Source organism: Tamandua tetradactyla, chromosome 2, assembly GCF_023851605.1.
Source record: "Tamandua tetradactyla isolate mTamTet1 chromosome 2, mTamTet1.pri, whole genome shotgun sequence".
Taxonomy (NCBI): Eukaryota; Metazoa; Chordata; class Mammalia; order Pilosa; family Myrmecophagidae; genus Tamandua; species Tamandua tetradactyla.
In genome coordinates, this window is record NC_135328.1 from 51,894,074 (window position 1) to 51,918,652 (window position 24,579).

Sequence of the window (24,579 nt, forward strand, 5' to 3'; positions counted from 1 at the left end):
TTGCTCCCCCCCTGCAGGTGGATCCAGAGAGGAGACAGCACCCAGTCAGTCCCTAAGGGCTACCAGAACCCTGCATGCCTTGCTGCTTTCCCCCATTACTACTTTTGGCAACTAAAAGGTGTTTTCTTCTTGCCTACGGTGCACCCCAACATTTCAGGCCCATCTGGGCTAACGCTCACCATGGCCTTAGGGTCTGAGTATGGCTGTTGCAGTCAGTTCCCTCCCTCCTCGGCAGGAGAGGGGAGGGCTGGGGTACTCAGGAGATTCAGGCAGGGTTGGAGGCCCGAACCACAGGTTGGAAGCAGGGCTAGGGGAACAGGGATCATTCAGCCCCTTGGGCTCCCTCACAGCTTGGATGACTGGGGGCAATGACAGGATGAAGTTAGTCTCCCCACCCTGAGTAGCTGAGTCACCAACAGATGAGATAAGTGGTAGGGCTGTACCCTTCCTCTCCTGCCCAGGCTAGGATGGGCAGAGGCCCTGCTTAGCTGAGCAGTTCCAAGTAGGTGACAGGGACCTTGCCCTTCTTGTTGCCTCGCTCGCCAATGAGCCAGTCAGGGTCCATGCCGGGCAGGCTATAGACAGTGATGAGCTGCAGAGGGATGGCAGAGAGGGAAGGTCAAAGCCCTGGCCAAGGATGGAAGTGGTCCTGGGCTAAGTGGGGATAGGTTGAGATTCCTCCTCCCCTTTCCCACCCACCTCATACATGGGCATCTACACCATAGTGACAGCCTCACATGAGTCACAGACAGATTGGAAAGTGTTTCCTCACACAGCTGGAGCTGCTTTTCCTTAACCCCCCTGGTCCCAGCTCTACCCTTCAGAGACCTGAAGACAGTGAGGGTCTTCAGGCCCAATACTTCCAGTTGCAGTACCCTGGCAGTTGCTAATTCAGCCCTTTCCTGTTACCTCTTGTGGCACCCAGGCCCACCTCATCAGCTAGCAGGGCAAGCTCACTGCTGTCTGCTGCCTCATAATCATAGAGTACGCGAGCCTTTCGGGTTCCGCTGGCGGGTGGGGCCACCTCCTCCAAGCAGAGTGCCGCCTCTCCTGGAGGGGCCAGGCTAGCCACAGATGGCATCACAGGCATAGTGGCTGCAGTGGTGGTAGGCGAAGTGCTGCTCAGGGGTGGGGAGGCAGGCTCTGTAGTGCCAACGAAGGTGCCTGGAAATCTGGAGAGAAGCGAAGCATATCTTAGCAGTTAGGAAATGCATCTCTGTGAGGCAATCCTAGGTGTCCCTCCTGACCCACCAAATACCAGCTAGGCCTACTACCCACAAGCAAGAGCCCCTCCCAGTGCCAGGAGATAACCCTCTACTACTTACATGGCTCCCTGGGTGCTGGCAGCATGAAGGGAAAAACAAAGTAAGGTGGAAGGTGAGATGGTCCTGCCCCCTTATCCCTGCCACCAAATCCGACCACCTCACTGCCCCACATACTGAAGAGCTACCTGGGCCCAGAGGAGGGTGACAGCACCCAGTGCAGTGTGTCCCAGGCAGAGCTAGGGCTCAGTTGAGAGCCCTCTATTCTGGCTCTGGGTGTCAAGGGCCTTCTGAGCTCAGTTGGGAGAAGGCCTGAAAGGAGTTGGTCTACTCAATGGGTCTGGAAGCTAAGGGCCCCCCCAGTGAGTTCAGTGTTGCCCTGGCCTGGCCCTGGGCCCCACACCTGCCCAGCTGTTTCTGTAAGTCCAGCATGTGACGGTAGCATTGCGCATAGTAAGTTGTCTGAGACTCGACGAACTCATGGAGGCAGCGAAGGTGGTTCACCTGTGGGGAAGAGGCCTGGTTGCTGACTTCTAATATCCTGCCCATGGGAATGGGTAGTATCTTAGGGGCGAAAATTCCATTCCCCACCCCCATCCTCTGCCAGAACCGGGTCCAGTATTCCAATCTCTTGTCCCAAGCCTCCTGCTCCCTTAAAGGATACCCTACCCTTTGGGGGTACCCCCAGCCTCAACACATCTCTGGGGTAATACATCTCACCCTTACAGACTGTGGGTCAAGCACTGCCTTTTTCTACCTTCTTTGAGATTTCAAGTTCATTCACTGCCTAATTTGGGGTGGGTTTTAGTTGGAGCATGAGAAGTAAAAATAGTAGAGACTGAAGGAGAAATTGGGGGTAGGACTTACATGAGTGCTACTGATTCCCTCCAGCAGGAGACGGGTCACTTCTGCCTGCCGGTCAAACTCTGTCTGGGCCACTCGGAGCTCCTGTTCAGCCTGGAAGGCAGGACAGAGTGGAAAAGTGTGTCTGAGTGAATTGGCTCTCTGCTACCCTCCCACAGTCTTTCTCCAGTGCCCCTTAGGCCCTCCCAGGAGCAGTTTCCTCTTCCCATCCATGTGCAGATGTCACTCCCCCCTAAGGCTGAGAACAGATGTTTGGAGGCAGGGCTGTGCTTTCCATCCTTGATTCCAGACCTGGAGCCCAGATCAGGAGCTTAGGATTCCTGTTCCCTGGAGAAGCTACTTGGTAACTGTACCCATCTTGGCCCAGATTACTCTGACCATCAGCTGGCGTGACAGACCCTCTTGTGCCTTGCCATGGACTTTCACAGTTCATTTGCTCATTCAACACCACACCCATCAGGAGAAAACCCAATTAGTGAATGCCTCCTGATGCCCTACTCTGTTGTGAGGCACTGTGGAGTAAAGGTTGCTCCACATAGAGGAAACTGAGGCCCACAGACAGAATGGCACAAGAGTGGGGCAGGGCCTAGAATTAGAAACCAGACCTGACTCCTATAGCAGCAGGACTCCCATTCCACACCCCCTTCTAACCCTCTTCCCCCAGCCTCCCCGCAAGCACCCACTCACCTTGTCCACCTCATCACTCCAAAGCTGCAGAGACCACAACAGGACCAGTCAGCGGGGAAGGGGAGTTGGGCACCGGTCAGCAAGGAAGGGGAGGGGAGGGGGGTATAGCTCAACCCAACCTCTTCCCCCACCTCCTCCTATCTCTGCCAATCCCCTACCCCATCCCCCTCTCAACCAGGAGTTGAGGCTGGGATGAGGCTTGGTGTGAGGGCAGGACTCATGATCACAGTCCAGTCTTAACATGCCACATGCAGGGAAGGGGGGCAGCCAGCTGGGAAGTCCTGCTTGTGTTTTTCCTGAGTCTTTCCTACAGTATAAGCCCCCAGTCTCTGACCGTGGTCTCAAGGGAGACCAAATAACCCACCACCCCACCCTGACACTTAGCTAAGGCTGGTGGGCTGGGAGGCAGGACCGTGTGACCCTGGGCCAGTCACTGAACCTTTCTGTTCTTCAGCAGAGAAAGGCAGCCTCGTGCCTGAGTCACACTGGGGTTCAATGGCAAAAGAAAAAAACAGGGCAGTCTCCACCCTCCAGGGTATTTCTCCCACTCGGACCAGGAAGGAGGGCAGGAAGTGTCATCCAGAGTCTAAAGAAGAAAAATCCCCCCTCCCCCCACCATGACTTAGGAGACCCATTTCTCCTGCCCACTTCCAGAAATCTGTCCTAAGACAATAACCTGAAATATGGAAAGCAAAACAAGGTCAGCTTATGTGGACGGATATGCCCTCACAGTGCATTTTATAAAATCAAAACATGGGAAGCAACCTCCACGTGTACAGCACTGTACCAGCCGGCAGCAAGAATCTGGCAGAGTAAATGACAATGGACACTCTGAGGGACAATTCCCAGCCACTGGATGACTGCACAGATAACACATGCTTAGGACAGAGTGAAGGAAAGCCAAAGGGCATGTACATGAGGATCTCAATCATGGGGCAAATGGAAAAACAGAGAAGGCAGAAAAAGCACAGCAGTGGTTGTAAAAGGCAAGATTTGTTTATCTCCCAAAATCTAAATAGTAAATACGAAATATCTCAACAAAGCTGTAAGAAAAGATACCAAGACATTCAAAGCCCTTCATGATTCTCCTATCCCAACTCCCACCACTGCACCCACCCTTTTCCCCCAAATATACTCTCAGCTCCATTCTCAGGCCACACCCTGTTCTCAAACCTCTAGGCCTTTGCATAAGATGTTCCTTCCACCTCTAATGCTTCCCATTCTCTCTGTATTCTCAAGGCCTTCTCACGGTCTTCACAACACTTAGCATATGCTCTAAAAAGCACCGGATAAACCAGCAGTTATCCTCATCACCCTGTCTTTATGGGTACAGGAACTCCTGGAAGGCAGGCCCAGGCCTCCCATTCTCTCTACCCAGGATCTGCAGAGTAGGTGAGTTAGGGGTGGGGATTGGTGCTTGCTCATGGGAGGGGGTCAGGTTATGGATGGGGGTGGGGTTAGCAGATGATCAAGTCCCCTGGAGATGGGACAGCTGCCACCCTAAGCTTACCACACTGGTCAGTGCAGCTGGCCCAGCAGGGAAAAGAAAGTCCAGTAACAATGGGCACAGGGAACAAATAGGCAGAGAGAATAAAGGCTGCTGCCTTTCCCTCACCCCTACTGCCTTCTCAGCCTCTCAGGACTTGCCCAATCAGTGTCCCCTGCCTTACCCTCTGGCTTCTGTTTCCTGTGCAGTCAGGGCTAGTGGTGGGAGTGGGACGTGGGGGGAGAGGAGGCCAAGGACGGGGTGAGGGGGCGCTTACCGCGGAGGCGCTGGCCGAGAGAATGTAATTACGAGGTCTAGTCTCCTGAAAGTCAGGCACCGTCTGGCAGAGAACAGAGTTCATGGGGGTGGGGAGTCACACTCAGCCAGGGCCAGGGCCAAGGCCAGGAGGCAGCCCTAGAGTCTCCCATGAGGAGATACCAGGAGCCCCCGGCCCCAGGGACAGGAGGCTACAGACAAATACAACACAGAGACCCTTCTCCCCATTCCAACTGCCTGGGGATGAGGCAGGCTTAGAGACTCAGTCAAGACAAAGGTCAAGTGAGTAGACAGCCTGAGAGCCCATAAGAGTAGTCATAGCAAAGAGACAGCTTGTGGCTGCTGCCAGAACCCTTGCCTCTGGGAAAGTCCCCGGCTGGGCCTGGCTAACTGGCCCATGGATCATGCCCCATCCTCCCCAGACCGATCTCACTCAAATACCCCAGTTAAAGCCCAAACCTCTCAAAAAAGCACACACACTCCCATCCCAGCTTTTTTCAACCCAGAATCATCATACAGTGCATCTCTCACTCCATTAAGGATCAGGTCCCTCCCCAACAACAAGAACATACAGATGGATGCATGGATGGACAGAGTGACAGGCTTTCAATATTTGCAAAAAGCTGACCCACAGGCTCCAATGCCTGGCATACCCCCAAACAGAGGCTAGGCATGGTAGAGGCTCTGGTAGGGAGACCAGCTGCTTGCAAAATGCCCCAAGGACATCCCCTGGGCTGGCCAACGCATAGTGGGCCAGAGGGCAAGATAGGCAAACCAAGAAGCAGCACAGCATGTGGGACAGGTATACTCACATCTCCCTCACACTGAGTCAAGTTACCCAAAGCAGAACGGAAAAGAACAAAAACAAAGAGTTAGTGAGTCCATAGCATGAGCAGGAGCAGGCTCCCCAGGGCTCAGCAGAAGGTAACACTAAGTGGACGGACAGACGGATGGATGCACACGACTCCACCCTCTGGAAGGTGTCCTGATGTGTGTCTCTGCTTATGTTTAGAGAAGTGGGTACAAGGAATAGAATTGTTGGACTTACATCCTTTGGGACACTGTACCTAGGGCTGCCTAAGTTCTAGTTCTGGAGAGGATGTCCTGTCCTAACTAAAAGTTGTAAGACTGTCCAGGCCAACCAACTGGAGAAGAGGTCGTGCCATTCTAGTAACTAAGCAAAAGTTACTCTACCATAACTGATGGAGGAACTGTTCTGGCTAAGTTATTGGGGAGATGTTATCCAGTCTAGATGACATAGATGATTGTGTGACAAGGGAGACTGTCATATCTGGATGACTTATAAAACGTCATCACAATAGTCACAGGATCACCCAACAAGACTCCAGTAGCTGTGACCCTGCCTCCAATCTGGACTTCACATACCTGTATGAGATGAGACCCTTCTGATGGCTCTTATCAGAAGTAACACAGGCCCAGTAGTGGCCCAGGGCCCCATGACCACCCAGTAGTAGGGGAATGAAAGGAAGGTCTAGGGCTGGGACTTGCATGGGCTGCTGTGAACCTAGCCTGGGCCAGGTCTTCCTTGGTTGAGAGCCAGGCAGGCACAGGTGGCAGTTTCCCTAGCATGCCCCGAACCTGGGAGTTATGCACCCTCAGCCTCAGCTCCCCAACCCTAGACCTAACCTTGGTCAAATTATCCCACATTCTGTGTCCCATTAGCCCATCAGGCTGAACAGACCTCAAAGAGCTGGGAGTAAGGTGGGGAGATAGACACATAAGATGGCCCAGGTGCTCCCCAGTTTCCTGGGGCTGCTTGAAAGGGTGTTTCAGACATGCCCTGAGCAGGTAAGCAGTTCAGCTCTGGGGGTCTCCACACCATTCAGGGGAAGCCTAAGCACAGGGCACCCTGGGCCGAGCGTTCTAGCAGCAGGTTGGGGAGTTAGTAAGGGAGAGCCATGCCCGGGCAGAGCCGGACAGAGAGCAGAGCATCCAAGGGAGGGAGGGAAGGGGCATGCAAGAGATTCTGACCGGCTGTCTGGAGAGGCTATCAGATGTCTTGGGCCCAGACGGAGGTACTGCTGGTCTGCCCACCCCATAAATGACCACTCTGGGTCCCAGAGCTCTGAGGCAGCCAGGGTTCCCTTGGGGTGGGAGGGAGAGTGGCATGACCTGAGGTGGCCAGCCCAGCGCCTCCCAAACATGGCACTCTAGGCAGGGAGTGGGAAGAGACATCATGCCAAACGCCACGTCCCTCCACACTCCCCATGGCTGCAGCCAGAGCCCAGGGGGGCCAGGAGGCCAGCAGAGACACCTACCGTGGCTTTGGCTTCTGCGGCCTTGGCTTTCTTTAGTCGTGCTTTAGAGGCATCCAAGTCCAGACGCCGGTTTTGGAGGAGTCTCCTCTCCTTCTACAGAGTAGAAAATGGGAACAGTGAACCTTAGGAGATCCTCAGCTGGCAAGACTGGCCCATGGGGCCATCTGGTCAAGAAACGGAAACTGAGGCCAGGGGTGAGGAACAGCCACTCCAGGTGACTAAGTCCACAAGAGCCAAGTCTAGGGAAGCCCCAGGAGTTTTGAGTTCCCGGCAAGGGGAGGAGAACCTGTGCTAAAAGGCTCTGAGGAGAGAGTTACCATGGTTACCAGAGTGGTCCCAGGTCTCTCACCGAAATTGTCTTCCAGTCCCCTTCTAGGAAGTTACGCAAAGGTGTGAGGAAATTGATAGAGGCCGTGTGGATAAAGTCCCGTTCTGCGGCTCCCAGGCGCTTTTCTGCTTCTGCTACTTTGATCAGTGTCTTCCCTGTGAAAACAGGGTGAAGGATGAGGAAAAGGATCAGGTTCAGGCTGTTCTAACTCCTTGGAAGTATTGGAGAACTTAGAAAAAGACATGCTAAAGAAGCAAGAGCAAAGATGTTAAATGCCGAATGGTCTACCGGGCAAAAAGCGGACGTATCCATCATTGGAGACTGACAAATAAATAGTAGGGCATAAGGAAAAATTAAATACTTTACAGTCATTAAAAAGATGGAGGTTGGGGGTGGGGCTTCCAGAATGACAGAGAAGGAGCATGACAAATCTTTTCTCCAAAAAGCTATATGTGTGTGGGGACTTATCAATAAGAATATATTTTTAAAAAGTAATTATAAATGTTGATGGACTATGGACTTTGAGCCTTCTACATGATGCCCGATGAATGCAGGTGGTGGAAGGATGCACTGACGGAGTAGTAGAATGGTGAATGATGGTGTATACTTGTGAACAAAGGCTGTGCTGCTACAAAAAGGAAAAAATTCTGAGGCATGCAATGATGTGAATGAATATGTGCAACATTTGGTGGGAGAAAATAAGCCAGAAACAAAAGAACAAGAATGGTATGGTCACCTTTAGAAAATGTGTATAAGAAAACAGGGGCCTAGATTGCAAGCTTTTAGAGCAGACACATTAAGTCCAGAGTGGTGATTATTATTTCTGGATTTTGAGAGGCTATTATATATATATATATATATAAAACCTATATTAAGAGATAAAAACAAAGCCAAACAGGTTGGGGTTAAAGTAATTCAGAACACAGGGGTAAGGAAGACAGTGTCTATATTTTAGAACCACACATACTCTTTGAGACCAATGGATGAAAGGTGTATTTGGTCTGGAACTGAAATTTTCTTAAGTGCGTAATCTAATTCAACCTATCTGTATAGCTCATTTGAGCAACTGAAACGCAGGAAGCACAGAATAAGAAAGAGGTCCTTTAATCCTGTATAGATTATTGTAATGCCTGGAAACATCCTAGAGTATATTAAGCAGATAATCAAAAAGTATTGGCAAAGTACCCTGAGGGAGGGGAGAAATAATATGGAACTATTAAACCTTACCAACAGGGAATCCCCTGATACTGTGCCAAACTTTAGGGACACCCAAATCAATAGGCCATGCCCTTGACCATGAGGGCTTATTCTTGTGAAGCTTATGTAGGTAACGGAGAAGCTTAGACTACCTATGGGCATACCTAAGAGTTACTTCTGGAGGACCTCTTTTGTTGCTCAGATATGGCCTCACTCTCTCTAAGCCCAACTCTGCAAGTGAAATCATTGCTCTCCCCCCTACATGGGACATGACATCCAGGGGTGAAAATCTCCCTAGCAACATGGGAGATGACTCCCAGGGATGAATCCAGACCTGGCACTGTGGGATCAACAATTATATCCTAACCAAAGTGGGGAAAAGAAGTGTAATGAATAAAGAGTCAGTGGCAGAGAGAGTTCAAGTAGAGTCGAGAGGCTACTCTGGAGGTTGCTCTTACACAAGCTTCAAATGAGACCTTGCTACCTATCATAACCTGCCAACCCCCAACCAGGACCATTCCAGCCAATTCTAAAGGACACCTAGGGTAATATGTAAAATTCCACAAGCATTCCATACTCTAGAGGACACTGTCCAGAAACCTACAACCTCCAGATGGGTCCCTGGTTCAGATAAGTCCTGAAACCTAGCCCAGTCTCTCCAGAACATCAGAAAGCTCCATCTCCCTACCCCGTATGAGTGACAGACCCTTCCAATACGAAAAATTTAGAATTGTCATAGCCCAAACACTCCTAAAGAGAGGGATGGAGAGATCAACGGTGATGGTGGAGTAACAGAAGATTTAACAAATGAATATAAATGCTGAAATCATTAAATTGATACCTCTTTTAGTATACAGTATCTTAGAGCAGCTAGAAGTAAAAACCTAAAATTGCAAAATTGTAACTCTGAAATATGTTCTACCACTAATTGTGGTACTGTGCTTTGAAATTTATAGCTTTTTTGTATATGTTATTTTTCACAAAAAAAGAAAGGAAAAAAAGTCGATTGTGATGATAAAAAAATATTTAAGCCCTCTAGCCTCCTATATTCTGGAGCAGCCAGAAAGAAAATTATGAGAGGACTGTATGGTAGCCCATGACAAACTCTGGGATCTCTCCTGTAACTACCTGTTGAAGAGTACTCTGAAAACTATTTCTTTTTTGTTTCTTTGCTTTGTATATATGTTGTACTATACAATAAAAAAAGTTAAAAATAAAAAAAGCAATTATAAATCTAGGCAAATTTATCAAAAAGATCATTTTAAGACTGTAAACTGACCAAAGGTAAGCTACAAATTTTTAAAAATTTCTTAAAAGTGGTAGCATATATACAACATAACATTTATCTTACCCATTACCAAAACTTTACCATCACCACAAAGAGAAACTTCGTACCAATTAAGCATTAATTCCCCATTCCCCACTCCCGGTACCTCATAATCTTCTTTCTGTCTATGAATTTACATATTTTAGTTATTTCATATAAGTGAGATCATACAGTATTTATACTTTTATGTCTGCCTCATATCACTCAACATGGTACCTTCAAGGTTCATTCCTTCTTAAGGCTGAATAATATTAATTATATGTATACAGCACATTTTATTTATCCACTCATCTGTTGATGGATACTTGGGTTGCTTCTACCTTTGGGCTATTGTAAATAATGATGCTTTAAACACTGCTCTACAAATATCTGTCTTAGCCCTGTTTTTTTTTTAACTTTTTTTTATTAATTAAAAAAAAATTAACAAAACATTTAGATATCATTCCATTCTACATATACAATCAGTAATTCTTAATATCATCACATAGTTGCATATTCATCATTTTTTAGTACATTTGCATCGATTTAGAAAAAGAAATAAAAGGACAACAGAAAAAGAAATAAAATGATAATAGAGAAAAAAAAGACTATACGTACCATACCCCTTACCCCTCGCTTTCATTTACCACTATTTCAAACTGAGTTAATTTTAACATTTGTTCCCCCTATTATTTATTTTTATTCCATATGTTCTACTCTTCTGTTGAAATAGTAGCTAAAAGGAGCATCAGACATAAGGTTTTCACATTCACAGAGTCTCATTGTGAAAGCTATATCATTGTTCAATCATCATCAAGAAACATGGCTATTGGAACACAGCTCCACATTTTCAGGCAGTTCCCTCCAGCCTCTCTACTACATCTTGAACAACAAGGTGATAACTACTTAATGCGTAAGAATAACCTCCAGGATAAACCTCTCGACTCTGTTTGGAATCTCTCAGCCATTGACACTTTGTCTCATTTTACTCTTCCCCCTTTTGGTCCAGAAGGTTCTCTCAATCGCTTGATGTTAATTCTCAGCTCATTCTAGGGTTTTTCTCAGTCCTTTGATGCTGAGTCTCAGCTCATTCCAGGATCTTTGTCCCAAGGTGCCAGGAAGGTCCACACCCCTGGGAGTCATGTCCCATGCAGAGAGGGGGAGGGTGGTGAGACTGCTCGTCATGTTGTTAGCCCTGCTTTTTAATCTTACTCTCTCCTTACAATACTTTGGGGGGGGGGGGGGTATATACCTAGAAGTGGGATTACTGGTGCAGACTATAAATTGAGAAGCATTTATTCATATAAAGTCTCTCTGGCAAAATGGGACATGACTCCCAGAGATGAGGCTAATAGAAACTATTGGAACTTGGTAAGAACAGCAAAAGTCTATGGCATGTTAGCCTAGGGCTGCTTCCAACTCTACTAGAGCAGGGCAAGATATGAGTGAAGTCAGCAGCTCCGATGCCGGAGGGACCGATTTGACTTGGAGCAGGAGCACAGAAAAACCCATGAGATGCTGTCAAAAGCAATAACAATTGCAGTGGCAAATACTCAGGAAAGACCAACATCATAGCCAGTTTGAATCTGCAGTATTCACTGGGACAAGCAACAGACCTGCCAGAAATTTAAATGAGAGTTCTGAGAAATGAGACAGTCATGGTAGGCTTTGTTATGTTCTCAGATGTCTCTGGTAGTCTGGAAAGCTATACACGTGTACAGCACACCCAGTAAAGACTGGCAAGAATCCAAGCTATTTACTGATCCCTGACTGAGTGGGAGGCCTTGCACATTCACAAAGTAAAAGCTGGGGTGGACATGTAAACTCTGACTATGTTCCCCAACCTACTCACAAATCCATCACTAAAGGGTGGAAGCCTTAACTGTGCAAGATGTTTAAACACAACTTCTGACCAATCACTGGCTGACCACTAAGATATGCTGACCCAAAGCCAATCCCTAGTAAGCCAGCCTTAAGAATTAGAAACCAGTAGCTGCACATTGCAGGGGAAACATACTCTACAGAATTAGTCTATCCAAACTACACAAAAAAATATAAGCCCCCAGAGAACAGAATCCAGAGCCACTATAATATAGTACCTAAAATGTCCAGACTTCAACAAAAATTATGAGACTGCAAAAAAAGAGGAATGTGGTCAGTACACAGGAAAAAAAAAAGCAATCAATAGAAACTGTCCCCAAGTGGACCTAGATGTTAGATTTAGCAGATAAAAACTTCTAAGCAGCTATTACAAATATGCTTAAAAAAAAACAACAAACAAACCATGTTTACAGAACTAAAGGAAAATATAATTACAATGATTTATCAAATAGAGAATAGCAGTAAAGGGAGAAGAAATATAAGAGTAGAAATTTTGGAATTGAAAAGTACAAAAACTGAAATGAAAAATTATTAGAAGGACTCAGTAACAGATGTGAGCTAACAGAAGAAAGAATCAGGCACCTTTAACAATTAGATCAATAGAGATTATTCAATCTGAAAAAAAGAATGTAAAAAGTATGAAAAATAAACATAATCTCAGACACCTATGGGACCACCATTAGACAAACCAACATATATGTATGTGATGAGAGTCCCAGGAGGAAGGGAGAAAGAGAAAGAGACAGAAAAAATATTTGAAGAAATAATGACTGAAAACTTCCTAAATTGGATGAAAACAAATTTATATATCCGAGAAGCTCATAAAACTCCAGTAGGATAAACACAAAAGGATCCACAACTAGTACACCATAGTCAAAACTATTAAACAACAAAGACAAATGAAACTTGTGAAAACAGCAAGAGAAAAATGACTCATCATGTACAAAGGAATCACAATAAAATTAATAGCTGACTTCTCATGAGAAACAATGGAAACCAGATGACAATAGAATGAAATATGAAAAGTGCTAAAATTCACCCAAGAATTCTATATCCAGCAAAACAACCTTCAAAAGTGAAAGCAAAGGTTTGATTCCTGGTGCCTGCCCATGCAAAAAAAATAAGAGAAAAAGTGAAAGCAAGTCTTGGGCGGGTCACAGTGACTCAGCAGGCAGGAACGCTTGCCTGCGATGCCAGAGGACCTGGGTTTGATTCCTGGTGCCTGCCCAGGTACACACACAAAAAAGAAAGCAAGTCTTAAACATTAGAGACTCCCAAATCAATAGGACAAGCCCTTGATCTTGAGGCTTATTCTTGTGAAGCTTATTTCTGTAGCAGAGAAGCTAAGTCTACTCTAATTATGCCTAAGAGTTACTTCCAGGAAACCTCTTTAGTTGCTCAGATATGGCCTCTCTCTAAGCCCAACTCTGCAAGTAAAATCATTACCCTCTCCCCTACGTGGACATGGCATCCAGGGCCGAAAGTCTCCCTGGCAATGTGGGACATGACTCCCAGGGATGAACCTGGCCTTGAGATGGTGATATCAACAATGCCTTCCTGACCAAAGCAGGAAAAGAAATGTAACAAAATAAGGTATCCGTGGCTAAGAGAGTTCAAATAGAGTTGAGAGGCTATTCTGGAGGTTACTCTTATGCAAGCTTCAGTGAGATATTGCTAATTACCAGGGTTTGCCAAACCCAAACCCAAACCCAAACCACTCTAATGAACCCTAAAGAACACCTAGAGCTTTATCTGTGATGCTACAAAAGTATCATGTACTAAGGTTACTTTCTGGAAACCTACAACCTCCAGATGGGTTCCTAGGCCAGATAAGTCCTGAAACCCAGAGGGGCCAGCCTCTCCAGAACATCCCCCTATCCCATATTATCAACACCCATTTCCAATATGAAAACGTTGGAATGAGTTGGGAGAAGGATCAAAGGAGAAGGAAGAGTTATAACAGAGAAGTCCGGATTTAACAAATGAGTATGACTGCTGAGTTATTATATTGGTATTTCTTTCAGTCTTCAGTGTCTTGGAGCAGCGAGAAGGACAAACCTAAAACTGTGGAAGTGCAACCCACATCAAACTCTGAAATCTGTTCTATGACAACTTGTTACAGTGTACTTTGAAATATATATTTTTGCATATATGTTATATTTCACAATAAAAATGTTAAAAAAAATAAAGTGAAAATGAAATACAAACATTCCCAGATAAATAATGTCGGAAAGAATTTGTTACTAGATGACCTGCCGCCGTACAAGAAAACTTCAGGGTGAACGAACATGCCACCAGATAGTAACTGGGACCCACACAAAGAAATAAGGAATAACTGTAAAGGTAATTATAGGTAAATATAAAAGACAGTATATATAAATATTTTTTATCCTTTCTTCTCTTAATTGATTTAAAAGACAATTGTTGCAGCCCTGAAAGTTAGCATAGCTATATATAATAACAATTAAAGTAACTGAAAAAAAAATCAGGCCTCAATTAGAGTTAAAAATGAAGTCAATCTGGCTGGGACTAAGGTAAATCAGAATATTGGGTAAAAGATTATAGTATGTGTACTCTAGACCTGTACCTATTGTATGAGACCAAAGGCAGAGAGGTTTATTATATGTAGGACATAGATTTTCTGTAACACAATCTAAATCAACCTGCCTGGAAAGCTCATTCAAACAACCCAAACTCCTGGAGTCCAGAACAGGAATGAGGCCTTGTAATTCTGTATAGCTTAATGTAATACCAGCATACATTTCAGACTATGGTGTACTGATAATTAAAAAGTATTGGTAGGGTGGGCCATGGTGGCTCAGCAGGCAGGGTTCTCCCCTGCCATGCTGGAGACCCGGGTTTGATTCCTGGTGCCTGCCTGCACAAAAAAAAAAAAAAGTATTGGTAGAGTCCTCTGCGGGCCGGAAGGGGGGAAAAAAAGGAACTATTAAACTTTCCCATCTGAGAAACCCCAGGTACCCTCTGAACCATTGGGGACTCCCAAGAAAATAGGCCAAGCCTTTGATCTTAAAGTATGCCCTTATAGAACTTATTTTTGTAGTAGAGAAGCTAAGACTACCTATACCGAGGCCTAACGGTTGCTTCCAGGAATACTTTTTGTTGCTGAGATGTGGCCTATCTCCCTCTAAGCCAAACTCTGCAAGAAAAATCATTACCCTCCACACTACATGGGATATGACATTCAGGGGGGAAAATCTCCCTGACAACATGGGGCCTGACTCCCAGGGATGAGTCTGACCCTGGCAAGGTGGGATCAATAATAACTTCTTTTTCCCTTTTCCAGAGCATAAGGGGGAAAAAGAAGTATAATAATAAAATAAGGCATCAGTGGCCAAGAGGATCAAATAGAGTCAAGTGGCTATTCTGGAGGCTACTCTTATGCTAGCTTCAGTTAGAAGTGCTAATTGCTATGGTTTGTTAATCTTCAATCAATATCACTGCTGCTAATTCTCAAGAACACCTAGGGCCCTAACTGAGACTCTATAAAAGTTTCATGCACTTAGTTTGCTTTCCTGGAACCTATAATTCCCAGAGGGTTCCTAAATCAGATAAATCCTGAAACCCAGAAGGACTAGCCTTTCCAAGATTATCAATTAATCATATCCCCCTATCCTTTAGTGTGGACATGCCTCTCAACATGAAAAAGTCAGAACAGGCATTGCCTAAAGATCCCTATAGATTGGGAGAAGGATAAAAGGAGAAGGAGGAGTTATAACAGAGAAAATAAGATTTAACAAACAAATATGACTGCTGAATCACTATATTAATATTCTCTAGCCTCCCGTGTTTTCGAGCAGCTAGAAGGAAATATCTGAATTAGAATAGTAATCCACAACGAACTCTGAAATCTGTTCTGTAATTACTTGTTGAAGTATACTTTGAAAATTATTGCTTTTTCTTTCTTTGTTTTATATATATGTTTTACAATAAAAACATTTAAAAAAGACAACTGCACCATAATAACTCTGTATGAACTCTATATGGGCTTATACAGAGATGAAATAGATGCAGCAATATTAATGTAAAGGAAGGGGGAGAGAATAGAACTATATTAAAATTTCCATATTTTATCAGAATTAAGTTAGTAATATTCTGAAGTAGACTTCAATAAATTAGTATGCCTATTATAATCCCTAGAAAAAATTAAAATAAAGACATAAAAGGAATTAAAACAGTAATTAGAAGATATGTATTTAACATAAGAGAAGGCAAAAAAGGAACTAAAAGAGATAACAAATAGCAAAATGTCATAATATCAATAGTTACATTAAATGTAAATGTAGGCAATATAAATGTATTAACTACTCTAATCAAAACTGTCAGACAGGATTTTTAAAAAGACTCACTATTTGCTGTCTATAAGAAATATACTTTAGATTCAAAGGCATAAATAGGATAAAAAAAAAAGGGAGGGAAAGCGATATACCATGCAAACAATAATCTTAAGAGCGCTGGAGTGGATATACTAGTTTCTGACAAAAAATGTTATTAGAGACAAAGAGAGTCATCTTATAATGACAAAAGGATCAATTTATCAGGAACATATAAAATTATAAACAAACATACCTATTTTAGTTTGCTAGGCCGCTGAAAGCAGGTACCATGAAATGGGTTGACTTGACAACAAGAATTTATTAGCTTACAAGCTTACAGTTTTGAGGTTGAGAAAAATGTCCAGATCAAGGCATCATCTAGGTAATGCTTTCTTTCTGAAGACTGGCTGCTGTTGATCCTTGGGTTCTCTGCCACATGGCAAGGCACATGGTGACATCTGCTGGTCTCTCCCTTCTCTTCTGGGTTCTGCTGCTTTCAGCTTCTTGTTTCCACTTATAAAGGACTCCCATAAGAGGATCAGGATCCATCCCAGGCCATGACTCAAATGAAATAACCTCATCAAAAGGTCCTATTACAAAAGGTCTATGCCCACAAGGAATGGATTAGCTTTAAAAACATGATTTTCTAGGGTACATATAGTTCCAAACCACCCCAATCCCAAACAACGAAAGCTCCAAAACACAGGAAGCAAACAGTGGCAGAACTGAAGAGAGAAACAGACAATTCAATAGTAATTGTTGGAGACTTCAATATCCTACTCTCAATAAAACAGAAAATCTGCAGGAAGACAGAAGACCTGAACAACACTACAGACCAACCTGACCTAAAGACATCTATAGAATACACCACCCTACAATCACAGAATATACATTTTTTTCAAGCACACACAGAACATTCTTTAGGATAGACTATATGCTAGGCCACAGAACGGATCAAATAAACTTAAAAAGACTGAAACTATACAAAGTATGTTCTTTGACCAAAGTGAAATCAAATTAGAAATCAATAGCGAACGAGAACTTGGAAAACCCACAACTGTGTTGGAAATTAAACAACACACTACCGGAGGAGATGTAAAAATCACACAGCCACTTTAGAAAACAGTTTGGCACTGCTTAAAAAGTTTGTTAAACATAAATTTACCACGTGACAGAGCAATTCCAGTCCTAGGTATATACCCAAAAGAAATTAAAACACATGTCCCTACAATGCAAGTGTTATATGCAAATATTCACAGAAGCACTCTTTATAATGGCCCCAAATAAGACACAACCCAAACGTCCATCAGTTGGTGAGTGGATAAATACAATATAGGCATTCAATGGATGGCTATTAGTAATAAAAAGGAATGAAATCCTGATACCTGCTATAACACGTGTAAGTGAAAGAAGTCAGATGCAAAAAATCACATATGTACTGTATGATTCCATAAAATAAAATATTCAGAAAAGAGATATTTCTAGTCAGAAAGCAGATTAGTCACTGAATGGGACTGAGGGCTGGAGTACGCATTCACTGTCAACAGAGAAGTAGGCTCTTTAGGGGTAATGAAAATGTTCTTCAAACTGGGTTGTGGGGATGTTTCAAAGCTCTGTAAATTTACTATAATTCACTGAATTATATACTTAAAACAGGTACATTTTCTGGTATGAAAATTATACCCCCCAATAAAACTTAAAAACGAAGAAAATAAAATTTAGATCTATAAGTGCAGCTGAAAACAGGTACCTGTAATGCAATGTCAAGTTACAAAATCAAGCTGGAGAACAATCCATGTAGTATGACCCATTAAAAATACAAAAACCAGAACTGGTGAAGGGAAGACTTCCATTTTTTTTCTGCATTGATTGAGATTTTTACAATTAGAATGAATTCAGGTATTATCTATATAATGAAAAATCAAAGGAAGGAAGGAGGGGAAAGAGAAAAGAATGGAGGAAGGGAAAAAGACAGAGCGAGAGACCACAACCCCAACCCTGGCTGCAGGGCCTGGCTCACCGTATGGAGTGGTGGGCCCCAGCTCGCTGGCTGCCTCTGCCATGTACTGAGCCAGCAGCTCCCCATTGGTGACCCGTGAAGGGACCTTCCTGTCCAGCTTCTCATATAGGAACTCCTCTACTCGGGCACCTGTGGAGAGAAAGCAGCCAAAGCCACAGGTCTCTGGTCTAAGCCCAAGGATGAAAATCATGTGGACAGAAACAGACCCAGACCAGGCACTGCCCATGGGACTGCCCGGCCTGGTGACTTCCAGAATATTCATTCTCTTACTTATGCCCACCTCCACCCTGTGAGACTGGCACTATTAACCCATTACTTGACAGAGGAGGCAGCAAAGGCTCAGAGACATGACGTGCCTGCCCCAGAGCACACAGCTGGACAAAGTCCAAGCCCGTCCACTGACTCCCTTGTTACAACATGGATTTTTAAAACATGTTGCGCACACTAAATGATTCCTGGCCCTGGCCCCAAAAAGATCTCTGGGAACTCAATTAGTCACGTGTCAGATTTACAGACAGACAAATGCCAGGATACCAATCATTCTATCCCCATCAGTGTTACTGCAGTTTGGTTGTTTGCCCTCTGCTCACTGAGTAACTTTGGGCAAATCCTTTTCTGTCTCAGGGCCTTGCTGACCTCTCTAAAATGACAGGGTTGGAGCACTGACTCTGCTTTTCCTGCCTCTTCTCCCAAGTGTGTTTTAGTCTCCAGGCATCTCTTCAACTCCTTTGTTACAAAACTTAGCACTTCTGCTGCCTCACAGAGAACATCTTGGAGCCCAACACCAAGCCTCCTGTCTTCTTTTACCTGGAACTCCCCACAACACCTTCAACCCCAACTGTCTAACCAAAATCCCACCTGCTTCCCAGTCCCACTTGCCCGGCCTTGGTAGGACCGAGCCGCCTGCTGCCGCTTCCCTGCTCCCTACCCCGCCTAAGGCTGGCCCCACATCAACTCACTAGGGTTGGGCTGCAGCAGCACCTCTGTCTGCCTTAGGATCTTCTCCGTCCAATTCTTAGTGCTGTCCGCCCGGGCCAGAAGGTTTTCAAAGTGGGCATCAAGCTCAGTTTTCTCGGCCTGGCCGAATTTCTCCTCCGTGAACTGTCAGGGGAAGGCCAAGGGGCAGGGGGAGCTCAAAAAGGAGGTGAAGATGGGCCATGATGGCTCAGCAGGCAGAGTTCTCGCCTGCCATGCCAGAGACCCAGGTTTGATCCCCGGTGAATGCCCGTGCAAAAAAAAAGAAAGGAGGTGGAGAGTAGTAGAAAGCAAGGGGACACAGAGCGGGAGCGGTCAGGACTCACCTATACCCCACCAACCCACCCAGCCCCTGCCCCCAGCCGGAACCCAGGCTCCAAAGTCAAGACTCTGCTCTGCTCCTAACCTGCTCTGTGACCTCCACCAAGTTACAGCCCTGCTCTGGGCCTCAGTTTGCACCTCTGTGAAATGAGGTGGTTGGGCTAGAGTTGGGAGGCTTCTTTGGAATTTGACAAAAGCTACAGACCTTCTCCCCACAACAATGCACGTTTACACAAAATCTGGCATACAACTTATAGGACTGAGGAACTCTTGGGAGCCCATCTTTAAAGGTCCTTGTAGCCTGACTCTGTAGAAGACCTGGTAGAAATTGTTATGGAACAAATGGAATAGAGTAAGGCCTGTGATTTCTGGAGGCTCTCTGGAGAGCTGGGAGGCCACTGGCAAGAAGGCAGCAAAGGGAGTGAACAAGAAGGACCCAGGTTCTGGAACGGGAGACCTGGCTTCAAGTCTCAGTCCCCACCCCCAACCCCGGCAAGCTGTGTTACCATGGGCAAGAGGCTTCACCTCTGTGAACATCAGTTTCCTGAGCTGAAAAATAGGGACAAGTAATAGGGCCCCCTCACAGGGTGGTTGGGAGAATAAAATAAGAAAGAGGTGGGTAAGATATTAAGTTGGTGTTCAATGCAAGGTGGTGCTGCTGCTAAGAGCTGATGGGTGGAAAGAAGTCTGGGAAGGAAGGGGGTATGTGGGGGTGAGAATGTCCAAACAGCTGGCCGCCTGCCACCTGGTACAGTGGTCAGAAAACATCACCAGCCCATTGGTGCCAACTTCTGCATAACCCAGGGCCCAGAAGGCTTGGCAGCCCCACCCCAAGGCTAGGCAGGGATCAGGACGCGATCAAAGCTAGCAAAAGCCATGTGGGCCACCTAGAAACAACCCCTCCGATCTAAAAGGGACCCTGGACCAATGTCCCCATTTTCCAAACAGATGCTGAGGCCTTCTACAATCAGGGAAAGGGGCTTACCCAAGGTCACAGCCAAAGAGCAAAAATGACATTGACCTTATCTGTAGCCTGGCCCATGCTAAGTGCTTTACACCAATGACCCCACTGATTCCTCCAGCAACCTTCCCAGGCACGTTAGGTTAAGCTTCCCATGATGATGCCAATGAGACTGAGAAAGGGACAGGACTGCGCTGGAGGCAGGGTCATCATGGTCTGGGGTCTGAAGGCGCTGCCTGAAGCTATATGGCAGCAATGAATAATCCAAAAGCTGCAGGGTCACTCCAGCAGCAGGATGAGGGGGCAGAAGATACCATGGCAGAGTCAGACTGCTCAGCAGCCATTAATTATGTAGCAGGGCTTGGGTTTCTCCCTGCAGAGCTGAGCAGACTGGCCTCCAGCACCCCACCTGGAAACCAGCTCCTGCAGCCCTCCTCCTAGCTTTTCATACCCTTGCTGGCTCTGCTTATGCTCCTCTCATGTTCCCCAAACTGTGGCCTCCCTGGACTGGGCCTCAGGCCTGCCTCTTCCCCTGCAGCTCGTTCTGTGTGGCTCCTGCTGGGAACCAGGTACTGAACAGGTCTCACCTCATCCAGTCCCCCTTAGAGGCTGGGGAGGAGAGGAGCTGAAGGTTAGCATTAGTCTCATTTTCCAGACAAGGAAACCAAAGTCACCTACCTCTCTGGGCCTCAGTTTCCTACTTGGAGAAAGGAGATAACAGGACTTATCTCACATAAGATCTGGAAGGTACGTAGCTTACAGGCTTGATAAATGTTATCATCATTATGGTTTAAAAAAAAAGCCTCTTCAGTTCCAAGAAGCCATCTGTGCACCTCCCTACCCTGATGATAACAGTTCTTCATATTCACCATGTCCAGACCCAGTCCACGTCTGCCCTGAATGCACATCTAAGCAACTCCCCTCCTTATCAAGGTTAAAGGCAGCACACCCCACCCTGCCACCTGGCCACCTGCACCTCATGCCCCACATCCACCCAAGTACAAAGACCTACCAGACTTTCTTCATTTTGTGGGCATCCAACCACATGTACTCTCCTCTGATGAGAGCAATGCTACCGCCTCCCTGACTTTTTTTTTTTTTTTGCATTGGCAGGCACTGGGAATCGAACCCAGGTCTGGGAATGGCAGGCGAGAATTCTGCCACTGAGCCACCATCGCACGGCCCTCCCTGGCTTTTACTATGATTACTTCTACCACTACTGTTACTATAGTTACTGCTACTAGTATTAGTACTATCACTTCTACTGCTCACCCCCACCCCTACTGGCACCCTACCCATCCTCTAGTATGTCATAGGTTTTCCTGCCCCAATGCTGTTACCTGGGCTGTCTGTCGACTGCAATGCCCTCCCTGTGCCAACTTCACAAATCCGTCCCTACTTTCAAGACACAGTCCAGGGGCCCTCCATCCAAGAAGCCATCCCAGAATCACTCATGCAAAAGGGATCCTGGCTTCCGGGTTCCCTGCTGGATGAGGGTGGGGGTAAGGGTCTTAAAGTTGTCCGTGGAGGGGCCAAGTGCTTATCCAAGAAGCCTTTTGTGCTGGTGAGGCGGCACCTACACAGAGGAGTGACCCACATACTGATAATGAAGATGCCCTCTCTTTGTCCCTCCTGGCCTGACCACCATCCCCAGGTCTTTTGTGTGGCCTCTCCTGCCCGACTTATACTTCAGGTCCCTCTCTCCTCTGGCCTGCCCCCTGTCCTGTCTCAGGCAAGGGAAAGAAGCCAAGTACCTCACAGACTGATGCCTGCAGAGTCCGAGGCTACTCCCTGCAAGATGGCAGCAGCAGGGGGTGGGTGTGCAGAGCCAGAGAAAGCCTCTATTTATAAAGCTCCCAGCTCCCTCCTCCACCCCAGGAGGATGGGGCCTGGGAGCTGTTGACTCCCACTCCAGTATGGTTTGACCCTGTGGGCCTGCCCCTACCCAGTGAGTGAAGGCTACAGGGCTCAAAATTCTCCACTCCCGCAGCAGGCCAGGTCAGGGGCCACAGCCCCAGCAGCAACAGGAAACCTGCAGATCAGGTTCTTCTGCTGATGTGGAAGATAGTGCTGTTGCCATGCCAACCCTGGGGAGGCTTCCTCACTCCTCGGATCGGGATTGGGGCTGTCTGATGGGATACTGGGACCTGGATCCCCACCAGGGTTAGAAACACCCAGCAGGCTTGAAGCACAGAACAGCAAATCCTCACTGGGACACTGCGCTTTCTAGTAAACATCGCCACATGGGCTTCAGAAAGGGAGGCCTGGCTGGGGCTGGGCTTCTCTACAGAGGGAGGGCTGTCCTCAGTAGCGCCAAAAACAAGAACAACACAACCAAAGACCTGCTCCTAAAGCACTGTGAAGGGCCAAGCCTCCCTGTCTGCAGGATCTCCCTAAATCCCCACAACCACCCTTGGAAGCAGGTACAGTGGGACACCTGACTTACGTGCGGAGACTGAGGCTCAGAGAGGGGAGGTGATGTGCTAAGATCACATGGTGCCTAGGTGCACTATAAACCACGCTCATACCAATGATGAGCTTGCCTTTAGTGAGTATAGAGGCAGTGCTGCGGAATCCTTCCACTCATCCTGACAGGTATATGCTAGTAACCCCATATCTCAGATGAAGTAACTGAGACCTAGAGAGGTGAAATCACTTCCCCAAGGTCACAGGAAGGTGCATTTGCACCAGATCTGACTCCAGTCTTCACCATGACCTTAAGCTGCCTCAGTTACTCTCCCAGGCTCCAGTGGATAGAATCTGTTCCAATCCCAGAATATGGGTCTGGAAAGCTTCCCAAAGAAAGAGTCCAGCAAGCCCTATCCCTAGGCCTAGTGAATAAGAGAAAACAGGCCTCCCAGGGAGCAGAAAGGAAATAGTCCCAGCCCTCCTGGCATCCGGCCTGATTCTCCATGCCTGTAAAAGGGACCTGAGGGAATCATAGTATGACCAGTCCATTGCACAGGTGTGGAGACTGAGGATCAGTGAAGGGGCTATTAAAGGTTTATGAATTCCTGGGCCTAGGGCCCAGCCCTCCGAACGCTCGCCGAAAACCAGAGTCAAGACTGGGAAAGGACAGGGGTGGGGGGTAGGGGGGCGCCTCCTGTCCTGTCCTGTTCTCTCTTCTCCTCAGCAGGGCTACCACTGGGCCTGGGCAGACGCCAGGGCAGCGCGGTAACCCAGATGGCTGAAACGGTGGGAGGGCACTGCTACCTCTCCGCCAGGCAGCAAAACCGAGGCCGCGCTCTGCTCCCGGCCCGGGGCCACGAAGAGGGTGCGGCCGGTGCAGCCAGCGGCCGGGGTCTCGCTCTCTCTTCCAAGAAACACATTAGGAGCGGAGGCCCTGGCGGGGACTGAAGGTGTTCCCGCAGCCAGGAAGGTGGCCGCGGCAGAGGAGGGGCTTCTCTTGCACCGCGCCCGCCCCACATCCGGGCCCCGGCCGCGCGGAGCCCCGGGCTCACGGCCTCACCTGCACCGCCCGGGTGAAGAAGATGCCCGCGTCCGACGCCAGCTTCTTCATGTTGAAGTCCATGGCGTGCCCGCTCGGCCGGCCGCGTCCGGCACGAGCGCAGCCTGGCAGCCCCCCACCGCTGCCGCGCCGCCGCCCGGCCCGCACCCCGCCCACCTGCTGCCGGGGCACCCGCCCTCGACGCGCCCGCAGCCGCCGAGGAGCCGGAGCGCGCAGGGCGGGGCGCGGCGGCCGCCGGGGGAGGAGCCGGGAGGAGGGTGGCCGGGAGGCGGCCTGCGGGCGCTCGCTGCTGCCCCCTGCATCCGCCAGCCCGCCGCCCGCTGCCGCAGCTGCAGCCGCCTGCGGCCCCAGTCTGCCTTCCGTCGGTCCTTCTGATTGCCTGCCCACCTGCTTGCCTCCTGGGCCGGCCTCTCTTGGTTCCTCCTCGTTTGTCACTCTTTTCCCTGTGTCTCTCTTCTCTGGGCCTCTCATTGTCCCTGTCTCTTTGTTTGTTCACACCCCCCTAACGTCTCGGGTGTCCTCTGGCTCCCCCTTTCTCGGCCTCTTTCCTGGAGTCTCTGTGTGCTCCCTCTCCTCTCCTTCCCCTGAACTTGGTGACACAACGGACAACTGAGCCAGGGGGCAGGCCATCTGGAGGCTCGTCCTCCACCTCTAGGGCTGCTGTTTGTCTCCTGGAGGCCCTGTGGTACCCCGAAGTGGACCTGTTTGTGCAGAAGAGTTTTGAAGAGGGGGCCCTGGGGTGAGGAGAGTAGGGGAGGCTATGGCTCGGAGGTCAAAGGTCGCGTCTCTGCCAAAGCGTAAGACCTGGCCTACTTTGAGGAAAGGACACGGAATGGACACGTACTGATCTTGAGACAGCTCCTCACAGCCCCAGACAGACGGGGATGACCGGCAAATATGCTCCTCTCACCACCTCTCCTGCCTCTGGGCTTC

The 24,579-nt window shown here is 47.5% G+C and overlaps 1 protein-coding gene across 7 annotated transcripts; it reads right to left on the reverse strand.

The window, feature by feature from the left end:
- Nucleotides 1–340: 340 nt before the first annotated feature.
- On the reverse strand, nucleotides 341–23,772 carry SH3GLB2 (SH3 domain containing GRB2 like, endophilin B2). Of its 7 annotated transcripts, XM_077146873.1 has the most exons (13): nucleotides 23,647–23,772; nucleotides 18,880–19,021; nucleotides 17,921–18,049; nucleotides 7,204–7,337; nucleotides 6,855–6,947; nucleotides 4,577–4,639; nucleotides 3,253–3,399; nucleotides 2,814–2,837; nucleotides 2,130–2,219; nucleotides 1,666–1,766; nucleotides 1,326–1,340; nucleotides 932–1,172; nucleotides 341–592 (listed from the first exon to the last, which is right to left on the reverse strand). In XM_077146873.1, exons 1-13 carry the CDS (start codon nucleotides 23,707–23,709, stop codon nucleotides 485–487), a joined length of 1,350 nt encoding a protein of 449 aa, XP_077002988.1. In that variant the 5' UTR covers nucleotides 23,710–23,772; the 3' UTR covers nucleotides 341–484. The 7 variants fall into 7 exon arrangements, with proteins under 7 accessions (XP_077002988.1, XP_077002997.1, XP_077002991.1 ...); XM_077146882.1 differs by lacking the exon at nucleotides 3,253–3,399; XM_077146876.1 differs by lacking the exon at nucleotides 1,326–1,340.
- Nucleotides 23,773–24,579: the final 807 nt, after the last annotated feature.